Here is a 19,290-nt window from a genome sequence, read left to right as displayed (position 1 = left end):
TTGAGCACCTGTGCTCAAATTAACCTTATTCTTAAATGAGATAAGAAGAAAACACACCAGAAGTGTGAAGGACAAGTGGGAAAATATGTGAAGATGAGAATCTATCAAAAACACATTTTCAAGTAAGGAAAATGTTAACCTCTCAGATGTTTCCTCACCTTTTCACACAGAACAGTTAGAATCCATAGTGAAGTGGAGAAGAGCATGGTACAAACATTAAACTTAGACATATGCTTTGAGAAAGCCCAGAAAATGTGACACTCAATGGCAGAGGCTCTATAGGGACATACCTGTAGAAGACTATATCTTGCCTCTATCGGGGTATACTTGAGGTAAGAGCTCATAAGGAAGAAGAGGAATTAGCCAGGAAGAGGGTGGCTAGGGTTCATTTAGACTATACAATATGTTTTACTTAAACTCAACTGGACAGACTGGGATGGAGATGAAGAACCCATCCTTCTAAAGGAGAAGGGCACACAAGCTGTTTGAGGGGTGGCCTGCACTAAACAGCCAGTACTACCATCATTCTACTTCTCACTGTATTTTGCTGTACACATTCAGTGAGGAACTCTCCAAGGGCTAAACCCAAATGATTACGAACTGGTAAGTAACAAGAGTTTCTTGTGCCCTACTTGAAGAAAAGGAAAAATTTGCATTCAGGTGACTCAGAAAAACACCCATATTCCCAATGGATGCCTGCCAACAAGTATGAGCCAAAGAAATGGGCAGTCACTTTCCTGGTGCTAGCTTTTTCCAGGGTTATACTTGGAAGTATAATCTGGATTGAATAATTGAGTAAAATTAATGCCACAACAATAACTTTATGGTTTTGTAGAACATTTATATCAACAGTAGGTGGATAGTTTGAGTGCTTTCCATTACCTTTACTCCAATGTAAATTTTGGGAAAGAAGCATATCCTGGGAAGCAACAGTCACCTGGTGGAATCATATAAAAGGAAAAGGGATTACAAAGAAGAACATGTACTTATCTTTCTCAAAGATAGTGTGTAGACTGAAGAACAATAACTAGAGGGAACTGAAATTCCACAAGAAATGAAGCAACCAAATTATAAAGATAACAGAAGAAAAATGTGTGCAAAGTTATCCACATGCCAACTTGAAGAATCTTCTTCAAGAGCCAGAAAAAGTGAGATAAAAAAAACATTGAAACAGGTGATGAATCTGATATAACAAAATGTGAATAAGTATGAGAGTGACAACATCCAAGGAAATATATCCTGGCACCACCATTGGAAATATATCTTTACAGAAATATAGGATAAAGGACATGAAACTAACAGCTCAAGGAGAGCACATGTAAGATCATGTAAAATCATATTAGGGTCCAAATTAGGAATAGAATGAGAAGGGTCAGTAAAGAAAGAAGGAGATGAACAACACAAAGAGGACAGGGGAAGAAAAACTGCCAATAACAGGAAAGGTGAAATGTAGTTGATAAAGCTGCCCAATAATTAGCAACAATGGAAACTAGCAATCTATGATCAAACAACCAAGCAAAAAAGGCTAAAACACAGGCCACAGTAATATGGCTCAGATGAGGGGAGTGGTAGACAGACAAACATCAGAAACCTACTACTTCTGTTGATAAACAGAGTTAGAGAATGACAGAAATGAGTTAAGAAAACCTGCATGGTCATATACAAAATGAACTGGATAAATCTCACACTGGGTGAAAGAGAGATGTGTGTGATTGAGCAAGAAAGAATAGTAATGGGACAGAAAAAGATGGAAGCCTGGATGCCAATTGACAAAACAGAAAAACTAGGTCTAAGTCAATCAAAGAAGGATCAACAACAAAATCCAACAAGGAGTATCAGGTATCAAATCTTGGATGCAAGTTACAGGATGAAGAGGAAGATTGGCATATAGGAAAAGCTGAGACAAGTTGTGGCTTAGAATATTGACTGCCATAATCAAAGGATGAGGAATGTGAGTCCAGAACATGGGAAATTTGGGATTTACAGAAGTGGAAAGGTATTAATAAGGGATGTGCCCAACTAAGAGCAAACTCAATGAAACGCCTGAAGTTGGAGAGACTACTTCATATGTAAAATCCTGTCTTAGCATAAGAGGCAACCCACCAACAAGTTTAGAACCCCTATTACATGATATACCATGAGATAAACCTGATGGAAAAGAGCCCAAAACAGCTGGTCCAATGTGCAGAAGCAAAATTCTTGGAGCAGATATCCCCTAACATATGGTACAACATATCCAATTGACAGTGAAAAGTTTGAGTATGCTGATATGGAATAAACAATCTTCAAATCCAAATGTCCAAAGCCATGCCATTTTTCAGAGATGCACTCCAGCCCAACACAGAAGCATCTGTGAAGGGACTGAGATTCTGTTGGAGGAAAGATAAGAGGACTTCTATTTTGATATTGGCATGGTTGAGCTGTCACAACAAGTCCTCAAAAAGAGGATAAAAAATATACATAACCAAGAACAACAGATCCACGAAATGTTCTATTGGTCCCACAATGTCTCACAGGGAGATATGCAAAAAAATCAAGCTGTTTACAGAGGTGAAGTATCATCTCAGAACATCCTTTTGTCATAAAAAATACAAGTTAGTAAATAAATTATGAGAACGGCATGAATCAGTATGGCATTTTATAGGTATGCTGCATTGGACAAGAATAATTTGAATTTATCAATATACATAATTAGAACTGTTATAAAATATTCTATTGAAAGTAAAACCATAATTTCCACTTCCAGAAAATCTATTCATGAAGCCTCAAAATTTCTTTATTTCATTAGTTAAAAACTAAATTTTATATTTGGCTCACCAGTTGTAAGAGGGTATCCATTAAAGTACCATTCAACAATCATGTTTGGGTCACCAACAGGTTCTAGTCGGGTTTCAAAGTGGGCACTTTGCCCCTCCACCAGGATCTCTTTACCTACTAGAGGCTCGATAAATTGTGGTCGCTGAGTGACAATAGTCTCCTCATAAGTTGCCCGCTGGTAGTGAGAACTATCTTCGAAATGCTGAATTTTCTCCAGGCCTTCAGGGTAGTGGGTCTCCAGGACCACACTTTGTTTAGCTAAAATGTTAGAAAGTGAAAGATGTATTACACATTTACTTCAAATATGCTATAAAGAATATTCACTGCTTTGCAGCTAATTTTTGTAAAGCATTTCTTTAAAACAAGACAATTAAATGCAAAAACGTCCAAGAAATCATCATTACACCAAGATTTCTCTCATTTTCATATGTTGAAAAACTACTCTGTATTATTAGACAGTTGGTTGAAAACAACAATGGTCTCTCATGGGTAGTACTAGCCCACTGGAGACTCTAGGCACAAATATATTTGGATTATTCACACATTTCCTAAAAAATACTAATTGTAATATTCCAACAAACTAAAAATATACCAATAAAAATATCTATAAATATGCTGAAAAGTCATTTCACTCACATAAAAACACAATGCTGGTATCTTTCTCAAATCATTAACACTATGTGCATACTACACTTAGAAACCACCCAGCACTCATGCACTGCATAAGTATCTGGCAGAGAAATACCTCACTGATACAATTTTGAAGCATCCATCCATTACTGAGATATGTGTTTTTGGATTGCTTTCATTGTAAACACTTTTTTTTTAATGAGTACAACACTAAGAAAGGCAAAAATCGAAGTTATGATGAAGAACAATTCCTGCAAATGAGTGGCTCCTTCAGCTGCTTGGGACCTTAACTGCCTAATCTGCTTACTACTAGTACTAGAACTGTATGTTTTTGTTGCATGTGTGAAACTCTATAATGATTTATTAGGTAAGTGACTAAAGACAATAATAATATCATTTTTATATATGTTGTACACTCATTTGATTCTTTAGATTCAAAACAACAATAGTCTTATTTTCCCTATCTTATCTGATAATATTTTCTTAAAATTCTGAAGTTCAGTTTGTTTGTTGTAAAGTACAAAGCTACACAATGAGCTATCCATGCTGTGCCCACCAAGGACATCAGGACCCAGTTTACAGTGTTATAACCCTCAGACTTACTACTGAGTCACTGGGGGTCTAAAGTTTAGAGTAAACAATTTGTTACTTTATAAGTAACATAAATTAAAATTTAATTTATACACACAGTTTCAATAACAACTGTTACAATTACAACAAAAAATACTTACCAAAAAAATTAAAAAGTTTTTGAAAAAACACATACATTAATTTTATAATGCATAGTTAAACTGTAAAAGAATTGTTTCCAAAAGTACCTCTGTCTAATTATTACTTTTTGTCTGACTTCATGAATGAATTTTGTAGAAAAATATGCAGTCTGAAGAAGTACTACACAAAATTGAGTATGTTATACTAAAACAATTTTGATTTGCAAATCAGCCCATCAGGTGACAACCACAGTCAACATAAAATCACAGTAGATGACTTATATCTACATTTTGAGATTATATGCTTTATTGTAAGTAGTGTGACTACTAAATACTAATAATCTTTGGCATTTCATATGCACTGAATTAAATCCAGATCATAAAGATATGTTTAGATCAAAGGATTAGAATTAAAAAGACAAGGATATTACTTCTACTTAAAAGTACTGGAAAACAAAGAATTATAGATCAACTTAGGGCATTAGAAACATTCAAAACAAAACATGTGATGTTAAAATCCATGTATGCAAAGGTCATTGGAAACAATCATTGGTTCCTTAGACAACACAACACAATCAAGAAGAATTTCCACCTGAAAATGTGAAACAAGTTATATATATACCAGTTGCTTCACAATATATTTGTTCAACTGTCACATACTTCAAGCATCTGGAGAATGAAATAGGAATTCATACTATTCCATTCCAAGATAAACTTGTGAAATTGCCTTCAGCTGTTTGAGCAACAAGACTGTTGAAACAAATACTCAGAAACCATTGTTCTCGTACACTAGATAAACTACTGAAAGCAAGAAGAAAGTAATGCTGTGCTTCTTACATGCCTGCTATGCAATAGAACCTTCACCTATGGAACTACAATGCAGAACTATTGGCACGATGCAGAGTCATCAGACATAATGGCATAAATTTTATGGACATGGTGAGGTTCCACAATCATTTTAATATAATGTACTAAACCTCTGAATGTGTTTTAAATCTGGTATTGGTTTGAAGTTTTAGAATATTTATTAATAGAATATTAAAATATTTAATTTGAGCCAATGTCAGTGAGGTTTTATATTAATATGCATAACTAAGGAAATCTTTTACTTTTTAATATCACAGTAATAGATCATATGATAAACTTACTTTTACAAGTTAATGTTGCTGATGATTTTGCTGTTCCAATATTATTGATTGCCATGCACGTATATGAGCCTGCATCTCGAGTATCAACTCCACGAATAGTCAGAGAAACATAGCCAAAATTAAAGAACATTGTTGTTCTGGAACCTGTTAAATATCATTCAAAAAATTTCTCATTACAAACTATAATTTTCTTTTTAAAAATGATTATTTTCAAATGGAAAAATATATACAAGCATAGCATACACAAACCAATTAAGATATTAATATTTTAAGAATAACAATTTAATGCTGAATGCTACATTTGGATTCTTATATTAGCTTTTAATTTAATTCAACACAAAAAAATAATCTAACAAATAGATTGTGTTAAAACTGTAACTGAGAATATGCAAAGATTTTCCAAAGATAGAACAGTCATTTTTACACCACTTTTTTTCTTGCAACATTTACAAGAGGATAAAAAATACTTACTAGCTTCTAGGGGCTTCCCATCTTTCAGCCATTCAACTCGCATGTTAGAGTCTCCAGTTGGTTCAACACGTGCTTCAAATCGAGCAATTTTACCTTCTTGAATATCTATTATGTCTCTTAGAGGAGAACGGAATACAGGTGCTGTCTGCGGTACAGCTTCCTCTACCACTATTTGCTGGCGTTGTTGCTGTTGCCAGGACTCTAACTCTTGAATCTTCTCTTGATATCTCTGCTGCTCTGGGAAGCCAAGATCACCAACGACTTGTCCCATAGCTGAAAAGGAAAAGACAAATTATCTTCGTATCTAATAATTTCATTCATTTCAACCATTAAAAAAAATACAGAATTTTGTATGAATTGCAAATAAAAACGAAAATATACATGAACACAGCTTCTACTGAATTATACAGATACTGGAATATCCAAACACAAGTTAAAACAAACATTATCATTACAGTAATTTTTAGGGTTTATTTTATTTATCAAATTACCAACTTAAGAGTTCTATTTATGATTTTAGCAAAACTGTAAGAGTTCTCAACAACTTCATTTCTAAGTGAAAGATGAAAGTTTTACTGCAAATAAATGGACAAAAAGACGTCAGTGTTAGACATAAATAGGCGTTTTTCTCAGCTTATAAAAATATAAATTCCTATTAATTACTAAATTATTTACTAAGCTAACTTAAATATATGTCAGTGAAAATCAGTTTATAAAAAAAATCATCATTTCTTCTGAAACTTCATATGTGGACGGCAACTTCTGTTGTGGAGACACAAGTGTAGAAGACGACGTTTCAAAAGTCTTCCGCTTTTCATCTTCAAGACAAAAGACGGAAGACTTTTGAAATGTCATCCTCTACACTTGTGTCTCCACAACAGAAGTTGCCGTCCATTCTACGAAGTTTCATCATGAACACTCTGCCTAAACAACCTATCAAAGAATTATTTTTCCTACTTTACTAATTCCAATGAAACTAGATTAAAACAAAAACAATATACTCACTAGTCACTTTCAATGTGGCTGTTGATAAGGCTTCTCCTTTCTGGTTGATTGCTTTACACATATAAATCCCTGAGTCCTCAGCTCGAAGGTACTTGATGTTTAAAGCTACATACCCAAAGCTAAAAGTTGTGCTTACACGAGTTCCTATAATGATAGGAAAACAGATTTATGTATGTTACTAGAAAAATGGGGTTATGAAAGTTCTAGCTGATTATGCTACTACTCTCCTCTTACAAAATTAGATTTCTTTATTTATAACTACCAATTATATCTTTGATAAAGAAACTTCGTACTTTGTATACAAGAAATATAAATAAAAGATGCTACTACCATCATAACTCATTTGTACAGTTTCTCAAGTTTGAAATCCAACAAATGCACCAAATTAGTAAAAATAAGAAAAAAATACACTTCATCTTTTACATTAAAGAATAAAAATTATTGAACTGTCTCTAAATGCAAACAAAATAAATACTCGAAGCAATTTATACAAATACGAATCTTAGTGAAGATTTCAATTTACCAGCTGTCAGTGGTTGTCCATTGAAATACCACTCAACACTCATGGTGGGATCATTCACAGGTGTTATTTGAGCTTCAAAGTGTGCAAAGCCTCCCTCCTGTAGGTTTTCTAAATTATTCAACGGTTTGATGAAAACTGGCTTATTTGCACATAAAGATTCCTCAACTGATTCATAACGCTTATAACGTTCCCAGTCTTCTAACTGCTGGATGGCTTCCCAGCTTTCTGGGTGTTGGACCTTACTTTCGATCATTGCACGAGCTGTGAAGAAAAATTTATATATAGGTGAGTGTATGTGAATGTAATTATATATTTACTCTATAATGCATTAAAGTAAGTAACATGAGCTCAAAATGCTCAGATATTAATATAGGTCACTTAAATTTCAAACATTCACATTATATTGCCTTGCAGAAAAAGCAAATGTTAATGACATATTGTATTTCTTTCTCTTTCATGGAAATGATAAAAAGTTAACCATTTGTTTTTAAAATAATTTTCTGGATAATAATACGGCAGAGCAATATACAATATACCTCACTAAACAATGCCATGTCTCATACATTTCCTTTTGTTGAAATGTATGGTACTCACTACATTTGACTATAAATATGGATTAAACAAGAACTTTACTGATATTTAAAATAAACTTAAATCTGATTCTCATGAACAAATAATATATGAAGCTTATTTTAGTTTATTAGGGTGAATGGATTTTGGAATGACATTGGTATAATATAATGTATACTGTTATATCTTTATTAAAAATAACCAAATGTTGTTCATGTCCAAGTGTTTCATTTCTATAGTTTTGCCCCTGATGCAATTATGAAAGTGAAATACTCAACTTAAAAAAATATTTATTCCCTAGCATTTAGTCAGTTTGAATGACGTTATGAAAACGTTTCACTCCTTTTCCTTAAAGCAACTATAAATGGCTTACATTTCTTATGACCTGCAAAACAATCATTAAATATTTTCTTATTCTATTTCTAATAAGAATATTTCTTTCATAATTAACTTTATAAGCCAGTTTTAGAACCTGAGTTTTGCAACAACCAAAACATAAGCAGATACTACTGATTTTTCCTGTACAGAAGCATAATGAAACATGGAACAACATGCAACATATTACTATCACACGATTAAAAAAAAACCTAACTCATGATAACTGATGAATGAATGTGTTTACAAAAATTGCATAATAGCCAATCAATACAATACATATAATTATCTAAATTCTCAAAAGCATAGAACAGATATGTCTGCTTCTAACAGCTATAAAATACTCAGGCAGGTTCTAATAATCCAAATCAATGTTTCAATTTGAGTTAAATACCTTTCTACTCCATCATATTGACAATAAATTATGTTAACCACTGTTATTTCGTAATGCACACACCACTAATTTTGGATGATTCTCACATATTTTTTAGGTTTGTATTATTTCTAACTGAAATAGTATAAATATGAATGAAATTACATGTCTGCTTGATAGCACAAAGTTTTCATGAAAAATGTAGAAAATAAAAGATATTAGTAAAGTGTATAAAAAACACACACATTATATCTTAATTTAGTAATATAAGCAGAACATATCACTATAATTCTGAGCTTTTATCCATATGCTTTTTGCTTTGTAAATAAAATTAATATTTTTTTAAGTTTAAAATTAAAAATAGATTTAAAATTTGAAAATATAGAGAAATGTATAGCATTTAAAGTCATAGCCATAGGCATAACAAAAGCTAGTGTGAGTCAATGATGTTATAGGTATGACATGAAGGTCCACAAACAGAGTCCACTAACATATGCCCTTCTTCAGTGATGTCGAGAAAACCCACTTGTAGAGAAATATATATGTAAAAACGGCCCATTTGGGTTGAGAAAATATTTTACTTATACAACGTTTCGACCTTCTTCAGTCATCGTCATGTGAAACGAGCCGTTTTTACATATATATATGCCCCTCTTGTTTATTTAGGTGAATGATGATGGATATGATAATCATGACATGTCATGATATGATAAATAATTTACAAAAAATATAGTAGAAAAACATTGTTTAATAAAATATAATAGTTCCAAGTCAATATTTGCATTTTCTGGTGAAGTAATAGTGATTATTACAAAGTATTATTTGTGATGCACTTTGTATGTACTTGTTAAATACTCGAGTGTTTTCTTTATACATATATAAGCTACTTAAAAAAGCAAGTGAAGAGGAAAAAAACAGAGACAATACTTACGGCTCACATGAAGAGTTGCTGTAGTAATAGCTTCTCCTGCTTCATTGCTTGCTCGGCACTGATAAACACCTGCATCTTCAACATTAACATGTAGTAATGTCAGTGCCACATAGCCAAACCTCTCAATGGTCATCACTCTGGAACCTGAGAGTTTGAGATTAAACAATTTATTATTGACTTTATTTTGATTTTATGTATAATGATGTTAATATTAAAAATTAATCAATTCTGAAATCTGAAAACATTAACTATGAAGCTATTGTAATTCCTCCATCTCACAATTCCATACAAATTTAAGTTTCTAGTTTTTCAATATGGAAGGCATTAAAAGAGATAACATAATAATATATTTTCACATTTAACTCGGGAAGTCCACCAATATATCTTTTACTTTTTTTCGTTGATATTTTAGGTTACATAGATACTGGATAGCTTTGAGTTCTAAAGGACAACACATGTCTTATTTTTTGAATAGAATGATATTTTACTGTATTTATGCCAGATCTCAGTATAAAAACCAAAATTTCACCACAATCAAGAAACAAAGCAAAATAATTTACAGTAAATTTAAGCCTTTTACTAATATGTTCATTTTTACAAGTCTTGAAAAACAAGCCAAAGCCATACTAGCTTTCCCAACATATATATACAAGCATTACAGATATAAATTTGTTTGAAAGTGAGTTTTCAATCAAGTGCTAATGCTTCATTCTAAATTTAAATATATATTACATGAATTTATTTATGAGTATGCATTTGTTCTAATATTTGTTTTGAGTATAAAAGACACAATAAAGCATTCAAGAAAACTAAAATATTTTGGCATCCTTTTCACTCACTTTTATGAAATAATCATATTATTTTGCTTTCCTTCCTTGTACAATTCAAAATAAAAAACCTGAACCAAAATATTTCTCATTGTTTAATTTTTTATCAAACTGAATTGTGATTATAGATATTTAAACAAAATAAAATTTAATTATAATGATTAATATTAAAATAATTCGAAAATATTGCCCAAAAATAATTATATCATTTGGATTTATCCTGCCTAAAAAAACTTTTTAATGATTTAATGAATCAGCATATTCGGTAACACAATATATTACTATAATTTACAAATTTTTGTTTTCAGAACTTCTAGCATTACTTTAAATAATATATATATATATATATATATATATATGTGAATTACATTTACAAAGAACTTTAGAAAGTTTTTAGTATATTATTGTCGTAAAAGGGAAATAAATTTGTTTAAAGTCAAACACTAGGGAATACTTTAGATGAACAATAATAATAAAACTACTCATACAATGTTGAAGAGTTAATGCTATTTTTTATATAATCACAGTTCCAAACCGTTTCAATGATTTCCATAATTTAGTGTAATTTCATGTGAATTAAATAAGAGTTAGTATTATCAACAAAGAATAGAGATATGAACAAAAGTTCAGAATTTTGATGAACTATTACAAAGTGAAGCAGTGACTTGTTACCTTTTACAGTATTTGTTTCTAGTACATAGCTCTACTAAAACAATTAATGGTATTTGAATTATAACTGTTTGGATGAAATTGCTATGAATTTCTAATACTCAAATTATTTGAATCCAGCATTTTCTGATGAGAGTAATTAAACCCACTCTCCAACACACGTGTAATGGTCTGTGATCCCAACAGACCACAAGAAGCTTCAACACATTTCCAATTATGCCTCAAATGGAATATATATTTATGAACCTTGTTTCAATCTCTTTAAGCACTGGTGATAACACGAACAAAAAGGTTTTAGGGTAGATGAGATAGAAAGGTTGTAGTTGGAATTTAACAAACTGTTTTTTCGTGTGTTTTTTCTGGTACTTATCACAAGGCTTACTTAATTTTAACTTAAAAGTAAATGTTTACTTTCGTAACAGAAAAAGAAAAAGTGGAATTTGGGTTAAAAGGAACTTATAACCTTTTAATAGCCAATGGGCATTTAAAGGGATGAGCACAAGGTTAAGAAAATTAGTACATATAAGGAATTTATGAGAAATATCTTAGGATATTCTTCTAGTTTTTGCATGCATCCTTTTCAGATGACTTTCTAGTGGTATTATTAAGCATCAAATATGGGAGAATGTAGTATTTAAAAAGCTCTTACATTATACAATCATTATAGTTAGCTCCAATTTGCCCATTTACTCTAAAAGTAACTAGTTATATTTGTGAGAGCCAAAAAGAAGTTTTTAATTAATAAAAATGTAACTACACATCTTTTTAATGGTAAAAAGAAGCATTTAATATAACTATTTATCTTCGTAATGCATAAAATGTTATATTTAACTTACGTTAACTTCATATTAATTTATGTTATCCTCTAAAATCATGTTTATGACAGGTAGAGGAATTATGTCCTTACTAATGTTTTTTAAAACTTACTGGCTTCCAAAAATTGTCCATTCACAAACCACTCAATCTCCATAGAAGGATCACCAATAGGAATGAGACGAGCATCAAAACTAGCTCGATCTCCTTCTTGCAGATGCAAATCTCTGAGATGAGTGGTAAATGCTGGTTTCTGAGGTGGTCTAGATTCTTCTTCATGAGAAACATGAGGATGGGAACGTTCAACATGACGTAACCAAATGGTCTCACGAGGTGGGGAACCCCTACAACAGAATCAAGATTGATCACTGGAATAAGCTTCAGAAAGTAAGTATATTGTTTATTGGTCTGTTTTGAATTTTGCACAAAGCTACTCTAGGACTATCTGCACTAGCCATTCCTAACTTAGCAGTGTAAGACTAGAGGGAAGGCAGCTAGTTATCACTACCCATTGCCAACTCTTGGGCTACTCTTTTACCAATGAATAGCAGGATTGACCATCACATTATAATGTCCCCATGGCTGAAAGAGCAAGCATGTTTGATGTGATGAGGATTTGAGCCCACAACCTTCAGATTATGAGTTGAATGCCTTAATCACCTGGTCATGTGGGGCCTAAGTATGTAGATACCATAAAAAAATCTTTATCAGTTTAGAAACATATTTTGGGTAAAATAATCCATAATCACTTCATTAAAAAATGTATGGTAATCAAAGAGGTTCACGGCCACATCCACACTAATATATTGGTATACATACATTTCACAGCATACATAATTTCAAAAATAAACCAGTAAAAATTGAGATACTCTTTTTTTTGTACCATTTCATTGAGCAAAACCTTCTGAGTCAAAAAGAAATAATGAATACATATCAATTGGTATACATAGATTTTCATACTTTTCATAAACAAAATACAATGCAAAGAAATAGTTTTTGTATTTCCAAGCTTAATGTCAAACATTTTTTTCATTACAAAGTAGAGATAAATGCCCAGTGAATATTTATGCAAAAATGTGGAATGACCTTCTCTGAAAAATTCACGTGAGAAATGTAAACCTGCAATTTGGTCAAATGACCTTTTACAAAAAAACAAACTACAAATAAGACACATGTATGTCCTGCAACTCACTTCTGAAGTTGATGTTGCAATTGTTGATGTTAACAGAGTTAACTTTTTAGTAGTTACAGTTTGATTTTAATTGAAATGTTTTCAATTGTGTGCCTATTTTAATATTGTGTGTTACCTATTACTTTAATGTAACTCACAATTTAATAATTAAAAATTACAACCAATCTTATTATATTTCACTCATGTAATTTCAGTGATTCAAAAAAATATTCAAGAGAACCTTTTCTGTTATGTAAATACTACGATTTAAAGTGAGTCAAAAATTATTTGAAATTGAGAGTCATTCAACACACAAAGATATCCAATAACAGAATAACTTACTCTGGTCGTATAACTTTTGTTGGTCTAGGTAAACTTAACTTCCAAGGTTCGCCAGTTATTTGAGGCTCACCTAATTAAAACAAAAAAATTAATTTTCAACAAAATTCTGTTAAAAAGCTATTACACAAACTAACAAGTATGAACGTGTATCCAAACATGTATTACTTCAGTCTCCTGGAAAAATGATACATGCTTTAATTATAATGTAATTAGGTTTAATTCTCACTTTCTCTCATCTAATTTATTTTCCCAATCTAACAGACAGCTACATATATATATAGATTAGATAGATAATAGACGAACAGTAAGAGCTAAAAATACACTAAAGCAATATCCTATTACAATAAATACCGAAAAGATATTCACCTACAAACTTTTAGAATTGATTATTTCGGTTGGGTAAACCAAGTTTACGGAAGGATTTAAATTACACTCAATCTAATCTAGTACTCACTAGAAACATAGAGGCGTGCACGAGTAGCAGTACTTCCAGCTTGATTCTGTGCTGTACACTGATACCATGCTGATTCATTGACTGTGACATTACTAAAGTATAAGCTGGAGCTTCCTTCTTGGGTTTCTGTTCAACAAAAAGTTAAGATGTGTGTATAAATTAGTAGCCTTAGTTTATAAAAAGTTACAAGTGACTTCATTATGGAAATAATTACATCTAACCATATCTTCATTGAAGTGAAATACTATTACAATGTCCAAACCACTACATATTCAGTATCACCAATACTAAGTATTATTACCAATATCATTTCATTAATCCATCTACTAGTTGAGCATTTTAAATTAAAATTTTGTTCATAACCTTTAAACAACTTGGCTAATGTAATTTTGTGATTTAGAATATTAGAGAACACACTGCTAGACATGATTAAAGACTACACAGCTGTACTTACCAAACTTGATTATAATACATATATGTATTACACACATACACACATATTACACACAGATATATCTTTTTTTTTTTAATTTTGATTACAATTTAATAACAATGAAAAATAAGGTTTTAAAAAGAAATATTTCGATACTTACCAATGACCATTTCTGGTGGATTAGAATAGATTTGAACACCATCTTTCTGCCATGTGATGCGAGGTACTGGAATCCCAACAGCACGACAGTGCAAAGTCACAGGTTCCCCTTCTTTAACATGTGTAGACTGAAATCTTTCAACAAATTTCGGAGGAACAACTTGTTCTTTTTCTATAAGGAAACCAAAGTGTTGTGTTTCATAGTTAATCAAGAAAATGTTTATGAAAATGGCAATAACCAAATAAATGTTAACAGTATAATTTGATCTTTAGTTATTATTACAGTGGCTATTAGAACCTGAAGATACCAATAAATATAGCAGATTTTATCATTATAAATTTAAACCATTCAAACAAAAACTTCTGGCCATATGTAAGACACAAGAATAAAAATCTTTATATTTAATCACCTGAGTAGTGAACCACACCATTTTAGTATAAATGTACCATGATATAATCATTAACAATTTTGAAAAATTTAATTACCAAATTTCAGTAAATTTTTAATACATGTAAATTTCCACTCATGCTAAAACTCTCAAATTACATTTGGTAAAACTGGATAACACCTGTCTTCTGTCTCAAGATAAATTTGACCAGTACCTGTCAGATACTGTCATAAAAATATAAAACAAACATCAACTCTGTTTCACACATTCAATGAATTCTAACCAACACATAAATCAGCAATAAAGTTATATGCTGCATTACAGAAGAACAGTATGATATACAGAACTATTGAATTCATACTAAAAACTAATACTTCATCAAATATACAAATATTTGCTTACCTATCACAGTCAAGTTCACTTCAAAGCGAGATTCTCCACTTTTATTTCTTGCAATGCAAGTATATGTTCCAGAGTCATTTCTATTAGTTACAGTGATCATCAAGGCATGCATGCCACCCTCATTGACCAGAAGCTTGTGTGTGGCATCATCCATAATTTGTTTCCCATTGTGAAACCATAACACTTCAGGAAAAGGTCGGCCTGAGACTCGGCAATCAAACCTGACCATTTTACCTTCTGTTACTTCTTTTTGTGTTGGAATTTTGATAAAATTAGGTTTAAGTGTTCTGGGAGCAGTTATTTCAACATCATTTTCTACCATGCTTGTACGAATAGGTCTCATTGGTCTTGGTTCTCTGTAATCATGTGATGATAAAATGTTAGAAAAACAGTGTCTAAATATTTTTACAATATATCAGAATTGTGTTTGCACAAAATAAAATTGCATGCAAGATTATGATGAGAAAAACTGGATTTTGGCCAAAAATATCAATAGTACCAAGAGAATCAAATTCATGAACAATGCATATTAACCATTACAAGTTTTTGTTTTATGATATTGCATACTCTTAGTTAAACCAGTATATCACATTAATTATTTACAATATTTAACAAGTTAATTTTTATTTGTGATCAATGTAGGTAGTTTGCTCTGATTAGATGTCACAGATACATTCTCTATAACCTCAAAGTTACAGGGAAAAAATTAATATTTAATTATTCCAGTAAAAATATGCATGAACCAATTAAAAGTAACTTTACAATATTTTTTCCTCCAAGAACTGTAATTTATTGATAATAAAAATTTAAAAACAGACAAACACATTACTCATAAATTCAAAATGTTATGCTTACCTATCATATGGAAAAACTACCAACATTTTACATGTCTTTTGGAAGAAGTCAGCAAACTGACAAACATTATTTACTAACTTTACTGATAAATCAGCATATAACAGAGAAACATTGTTTTGAGTTAGTTCAAAAATTTCATTTATAGAATTATTTTTAAGTAAAATTATGAATAACTTATACTTTTAAGATAAAAAATATATTACCCTTTCTGCTGTCCATCAAAACTTTCCAGCCGCTGGCTGCTGGTATATCTGGTTTCACTGACAGTTCCCATGGCTTCAATGACTAGGTGGCATGAGCATGCCACTCGACCTGAGGGGTTTTCTGCCAACAATGTGTAATATCCAGCATCTTCTGGGAGAACCATATGAATATGCAAAGTGACTGTATTATCCTGTATATGAATGGTATATCTCTGGGACTGAACAATCTTCTGACCATTCTTGAACCAAGTGATCTATACAAAATAAAACAAAATAAGTTCACAAATTCAATTATCTTTCTTTGTTTTAAATTAACTTAAATTACTTTATTTTTATTGTACAATTACAATATTTTCACACGTTTTTCATGCATTTAAAAATTAATATGGAAATGAAATAAAGAGAAAAAATCCTCAGTTTTCTATTATCCAAAAATAGGTTCAGTGCAAAATGTCACATGTATAGAGTGATTAAATTATACAGTTTCTTCAGAAAGCAATAAGCATGTGCTAAATCAGTGAACCTTAACAGAGTACCACATCAATTGAACAATACTGAAAACATTAAAATACATAAAAAAATCAGTCACCTTAAATTAAGAGTCAAAATCTAAATTATTACAGAATAATATTTAAGCTATAACTGAGATTTCTGCACTGGCTAAAAAGCACTTCTAGTTTCACACATTTTCCTAACTTAAAATTATATTTATATTCCTAATATTAATATTTTCAAATGAAACTTCAAAAGCCTTTGATATTTCTCATAATTCATGAAAAAGGAATTTATATTATATTCCCTAAGTTCATATAACTTAATGTTTGTTTTGACTGTAAGGATAAAAATTGATACATACAGTGGGTCTGGGGTTGCCTGAGATCTTTGCTTGGAATGTGGCATCAGCTCCCTCTAGCAATTTACTATTGCGAGGATGCTGAAATATTTCAGGTGCAGAAGGTGGTCTGGATTTATCTGAAACTACTGATGGTGGAGGTTCCAGCTCACCCTGTTGACGCTTTATGGAAGATTCTCGAAATTCAATTTCTCGTAGAAGACGGTATTCAAATGTGTCCACTCTAAAGCCCTGGATTACCAAGAACAGCAATAATGAAAACAGTTTCATGCAAATACCTCATAATTAATATCAATTAAATACAGGTCTTAAATTGTATAAATGGAAATGTATCAAAATTTATTTATATTTAAATTATAATTAAAAAAGAAATATAAACTTTATAAGCAAACACACCAAATGTAGCTAAGACAAGCTCTACACACAAAATAACAGTGCACATAAGAATACTTCAAAATAATCTTTATAATCACTTCATAAAAATTTTACACTATTGTTATCTACTTTATATTACTATAACAAGGAATAACCCAGTAATCTTCCTTCTTGTGGCATTATTTAAAAACAATATATTGACAGTATTAATTGAGTTTTTGCTCATTTCATGATAATTTTCATAAAATTCTGCTCTAGAAGTCAAATTAAAAAGTATAATCTTTTGTAACATGAATTTGTAAACCACCATAATATTAAGTAAATGGTAAGCTCTCAAACGTGAAAACCCTTTGGAACCTACAGGTATCACATAATTAATCAAAGATTCAGTAAAATATAATGTAGGCCACAGCAAACCCTCGAGGAAAAAACATTAAATTATTAACACAGCAAACCTTTCATCATGATAAGCTGTTGTTGTATTGAGTGACTTCATTTTATACACTTGGTCATGTAAGTATCCCCAAGAAAACAAATCTGAAAGACACTATCTACAACATTACCATTATTTTTAAAAGTAAATTATTATACTGGTTTTGAGAAACTATAATTCATTTGTTTTTGTTAAGTGCAAAGCTACACAAAGAGCTATATGTTCCGAGTCCCCTACAAGTATTGAAAACCCAGTGTTTAGGGAGTGGAGCTGAGGAATGATGGATACAAATTTATAAGTTTGGTTTAACCTAGGAAGATTGTAAGGAAAGAAAGTATTTGATAGCTTTACATAATCATTTTAAAAAAATTAGTAAAATATTGTCTAACAAAAAATAAAAATAAAAAGGAACAATTAAAGAAGAAGCTAATGAGTCACAAAACCAGTACAATACAGTATTTCAAGTAAAGCACACTAGTTACTAACCTCAGGGACACCATAATAAAATGGACTGCCTGGTTCTACTTCTTGCTCTGGCTGAATTACTTGTTGATCAGAAGGTTGTTGAACCCTTTCTTGACCAAATGTTTGGTAAGCACGCTGAAAAGTTGTTTGTTGTGTGAATTGATGTGTCTTAAACATTTCTTGTGTTTGCCTGTACACCTGACCTATAAAGATAAAAATAAAATTACTTTTTAGTTTATTTTAGCTTTCACTGTGCAAGAATACCCTGCAGCATCAACCTTTCTTTACACATTCTCAAAAAAAAAATTGTCCACTAAATTATTTTAAGGTTTCACAGAATTTTAGTTATAATAACATGGGGATTAATTGAAGATAAAAATGGAATTGTTGTAACCTTCACAGTTTAAGAGAATTTCTCCATTAAGAACAACATTTGACAAACTGAAACAGGTAACCAATCTCATAATAACTATAATCCCAATCACATCCAATCTCATTCTGTTACACAATTTGTTGACACAGAAGTAACTGATCTAAAGTTCTGTTATTGATTTGATATCATAAAAACTGAATATCTTAAAAGTTAACAAAGCCAATATATTCATTAAACCAGATATAATACTTAACCAATAATATACTGAGAAACTCAGTTCAATTATAATTCTTAATTCTTTAATAATACAGTCAAATTTTTCTATTTAGCATTTTGATAATATTTTTCCAACAAACTAGTATTATTATTGTGTAAAACATTCCACCATACACTATAGATGTATAACAGCTAAACTTTTACAGACAATTACAAAGAGCAATCGAAATAATCTTCATAACACAATATCTTTGAAGACTCATAATAAGGCTAATGTTGCAAAATAAGTTCATTACATATCATTG

General features: G+C 31.0%; 1 protein-coding gene across 1 annotated transcript in view; it reads right to left on the bottom strand.

Moving 5' to 3' along the window:
• LOC143227488 (uncharacterized) overlaps positions 1–19,290 on the bottom strand; it is a 457,070-nt gene that overhangs the window by 174,548 nt on the left and 263,232 nt on the right. The window contains 14 exon segments of the mRNA XM_076458930.1: positions 2,818–3,075; positions 5,306–5,449; positions 5,777–6,049; positions 6,782–6,925; positions 7,305–7,565; positions 9,554–9,697; positions 11,977–12,206; positions 13,376–13,445; positions 13,830–13,955; positions 14,423–14,593; positions 15,213–15,568; positions 16,271–16,524; positions 17,127–17,354; positions 18,418–18,599. Coding sequence (XP_076315045.1) covers positions 2,818–3,075; positions 5,306–5,449; positions 5,777–6,049; positions 6,782–6,925; positions 7,305–7,565; positions 9,554–9,697; positions 11,977–12,206; positions 13,376–13,445; positions 13,830–13,955; positions 14,423–14,593; positions 15,213–15,568; positions 16,271–16,524; positions 17,127–17,354; positions 18,418–18,599 — 2,841 coding nt within the window.

The sequence above is a fragment of the Tachypleus tridentatus genome, chromosome 9, assembly GCF_004210375.1.
Source record: "Tachypleus tridentatus isolate NWPU-2018 chromosome 9, ASM421037v1, whole genome shotgun sequence".
NCBI lineage: Eukaryota > Metazoa > Arthropoda > Merostomata > Xiphosura > Limulidae > Tachypleus > Tachypleus tridentatus.
Note: the sequence above shows the minus strand (reverse complement) of the source record. Positions and strands in the feature narration are given on the sequence as shown.